At 33.1% G+C, this 3,811-nt stretch overlaps 1 protein-coding gene across 1 annotated transcript in view; it reads right to left on the bottom strand.

The window, feature by feature from the left end:
* Window positions 1-2,603: 2,603 nt before the first annotated feature.
* Window positions 2,604-3,811, bottom strand: part of LOC106871638 (uncharacterized) — a 3,537-nt gene continuing 2,329 nt past the window's right edge. Inside the window, exon 2 of the mRNA XM_014918211.2 lies at window positions 2,604-3,807. Within this exon, the coding sequence (XP_014773697.1) occupies window positions 2,783-3,807 (1,025 nt within the window). The 3' untranslated portion in view covers window positions 2,604-2,782. The remainder of the gene's footprint in view (window positions 3,808-3,811) is intronic.

Genomic DNA, 3,811 nt, shown 5'->3' on the forward strand with positions numbered 1-3,811 from the left:
TGTCAATAGTTCTATTTTTATGTCTATTATATGTTTTCCGCAAAGATATATTACTATGTTTATTATGGGGTTTACTTAAAATTACATCATTATCCTCTATGCAGCTATTCTTATTAACGTGATTTTTGGCATGGTCAGTGGAAATCACATTATTTTTCTCAAGGTTTTTTGTTTTACATTCAATTTTTGTATTAACTATTTGATTCAAAACATAAACCTTATTCATATATTCTTTGATTTCATTTTTAGGGATACAGAATATTTTATCTTTGTATCCTGCTTCAGCTAGGGTATTATTATAATACCTTTCATTATTCCTGAAAATCCCTTCATTAGTAGATAATCTACATATACAAAGAAAAATATTTTTAATGATAGAATCAGTAATATTTTTAGGATGATTCGAGCTTTTACATATATGTTCAAGGTTATCATTGGGTTTGTAGTACGGTTGGCATTCTCCTGTACCCAAATCCATATTGGATGACCTCAGGACACTGAATCTTTCAGACAAGATGACAAAGGACTGAGATACCTGGCACCTTGCTGTACTCAAGCAGACCTGTGCTCCACAGCAGGAGTGTTAAGGTCACTTCTATTGGTGAAGAGGATTGGCCTGCAAGAGTCCTATGCTGGTGTCATGAAAGCACTCATGTCACATTGCTACAGTAGATATAAAATATCGAATGCAAAAAACATTAGTGATTATTCATTTAGTTTTTACTCTTAGAATCACATCATTTAGTCCAGGTCATCTACTTGAAAGAGTTGTTTTCCTTGCACTCTATAACGCCTGACCCTTTATCCCGAATGAGTTATCTTTTATGAATAATGAGCCGTTAAAACATACCAACTCTGCTTTCTCTAATATACATACATTTTAATTTACTACAAATTTATTTGTGTGGTTGAAAGTACACTTTTCAGCTAACAAAATCAACTTATGATAAGTGTCCTTCTCCCAGCCTTAAGTGGTGAACTAATTGACTTGATTACAACTCCTGCAGGTACTATTTCCTATATGAAAATTAAACTAGAGATATTAAAATGTATATCCAGTTTTTACCAAAAGCGTTTACATCAACTTTCCAGTCACACAATTGAAGTTTGCCTTCATCACATTCCTTGATATTAGTGATTTTGATCTTGTCTAACTGAATAATTTAGCTTTTCTATGACAATGTATTGCCACTTCACACTATTGTTACTACAAGCTGATTCCTTAATTTAATATTCTGACTTCATCAGACAAATCATAATCTGAAGCATCATACCAGACTCTTTTCTAACATTATCATTTCTGATTTGCATTAATAACACCTTCTGTACATTTGAAAATCCCAAATTTATTATTTCCCATCATCTATCCGTCTGTCTGTCCATTTGTAATCCATCCATCGATTCACAAAATACCAAGTGTTGCTCAAGCAACAAATGACTTAGCTGTGGTTAATTTGTGGAAAAAGAATCATATTATTTGAAACTCAATGTTAATATTCAGTGTGAAAGACATACAACTGAAAAATCAAGATTTTTACTTCTGCCTAAATATAGGCAAACTATTTTTATTGAAGGGCTTAATGATAACAATGTTCTGAATCTTTCCACCTAGAACATTGGCAGAAGCTTGTTCAGACTTTCAAATCATATAATTCTCCTTGAATAAACCAGGTTTCATCTAACTGTATGGAGCATCTTCACTGTTTAACCTTGGGAACTAATGACATATATTGTAAAGCTTTGGCTTACTGGAATTGAAATTTCTTGAAAAATGGCATTTGTCAGTAGGAATAAGGATTCTCAGAATCAGAACATCCCTTTTGCCATATTCAAAAAATATTTTATATCAATGATATGGTATATGAGAATCTTAACAGCCAGATTTGTTCTATTGCATAGGCCTGGAAGATCCAGGGTGTGAAAGAGAATAATGGGTGCTTATACTTTAAGATCAAGACATTGTGATATACAATGGATTTAGAAATTCCACTGAATCAAGATGGTCACTTAAGGTGAATCAAGAAGTGTATTTATTGAATTGTAGCTCTGGTACTTTCCAGGCAGCAGTGGTCCTTACCAGGTAGTAGTGGTCCTTACCAGCTAGCACTAGTTCTTACCTGGGTGCAGTGGTTCTTACCATGTAGACTACTACAAAAGCTGTGTTGATGGCATCAAAAGCATTGTTCTTTGAAATATACTGTGCTTCGTCACAGCCATCTGCAATTCTATTAACTTTTTATAAGGTGTGGGAAGACTATTTCTTTCAGTTCAACAACAAATGATGCTATTACATTGCTTGTCCCATGGAATTCTTTCTTGTGCATCTTGTTTGACATTGCTATTACCTTGTTTCAGTAACTTTGTTTGCAAATTACCCAGATGATTGATTTCTATCACAAGCGATGGGTTCTCATGTTGGTAGATATGTATAATTTTCTTCAATTTCTTCAGATACTTCAAGACTTTCTGTGGCTATTTTTCGAAGTATTCCAGAGACTTTATGAGTTAATAAGCCTCCATCAATAGTAGTAGTTCAGCCAAATAAGTGATTGGACAGAAGAAAACAAAACACCAAAAATTTTACAATTCAAAAAGAAGAAATGTTTGAAATATCAAAAATACATTTTTATTAAAAATATGAATCACAAGCAGTATTTTTCTTATAATATTTCATTAATTATAGATATATTTTATATTTATGCAAATATGATTTAGCTGCATTAGGTAACTACTTTTATATGAGGTAAATAAATGGTATTACCTATTAAATACTCTGTAATAATCAAATAAAATTCAGGGGTAAACTAAATGATGGTCCTTTATCATCCTTGGTATTCTTTAAATGGATATCAACTTTGTTTTCCAAAATATTAAAAACTGCTGTTGCTAGAGTTTGAGAACGATCTGTGGGTCTTGGAGTTCGGTAAATTGGATATTCCTTACAATCTGTATCACCAAGGATGTTACAAACATCAGAAACAGAACGTGGAGGAGGCAAGCTTGTAGCACGTTTGTAACGGTGAGCAGAACTACCATATGTAACTGCAGGGAATTCTTCAATGTTCAAATGTCGGTAAGTATTAACATGAATATAATGACAATCTTTCTTTGGATCATTCTGTTGTGGAATTGTATGAAGATAATGTTGATGTTTGGGTCCTACTTCAAGAGCCCACATATTATCTTTGTCTTTCACTGAAGCCATATTGCAACAAATACCATAAGCCACACCATGTCTGTTGTCCTCTAGAATCTTGACAGCTTGTGTAACACTGGATACACTCAAAAGACTTCTGTCAATGAATCGTCTTGGAATGCATTCTCGATATGTCTCTGTTGGATAAAGTCCATTACATGCAAAAATCATTCCATGATTATTGAAACCAAAATTTCCTCCAGGTAGGAAACCTGGATAACAATAGGCTGTAATATATTCCTGGTCTTCTTGAACAACATTCTTCTTCACGAAGTTATCATCAATCTTACAAGAGACAATATAGACATATGCTTCCATATTGGGACTATAGTCTTCATTATGCACCAATATTTTTAAATCAGGTTTATTAATAAATACAGTTGTACAGCCTGTAGTATCATCAAGATTAGTAGATTTCTTTGAAAGTATTAACATTTCATTTAAGCAATTTAAAAGGAAAAGATTTTCAAAAGCCACACCTGATCCATCAGATATTCCTTTAATTTCTTCAACATATTGAGGAAATGCTGCATTACATGATGCCAAGAAACCCTCATAGACGGATCTTCCTTCACAACAGTTGTAGTAAGGAAGTAAGGAAGACTTCAGTTCTGG

The sequence above is a fragment of the Octopus bimaculoides genome, chromosome 19 (assembly GCF_001194135.2).
Source record: "Octopus bimaculoides isolate UCB-OBI-ISO-001 chromosome 19, ASM119413v2, whole genome shotgun sequence".
Classification (NCBI taxonomy): Eukaryota; Metazoa; Mollusca; class Cephalopoda; order Octopoda; family Octopodidae; genus Octopus; species Octopus bimaculoides.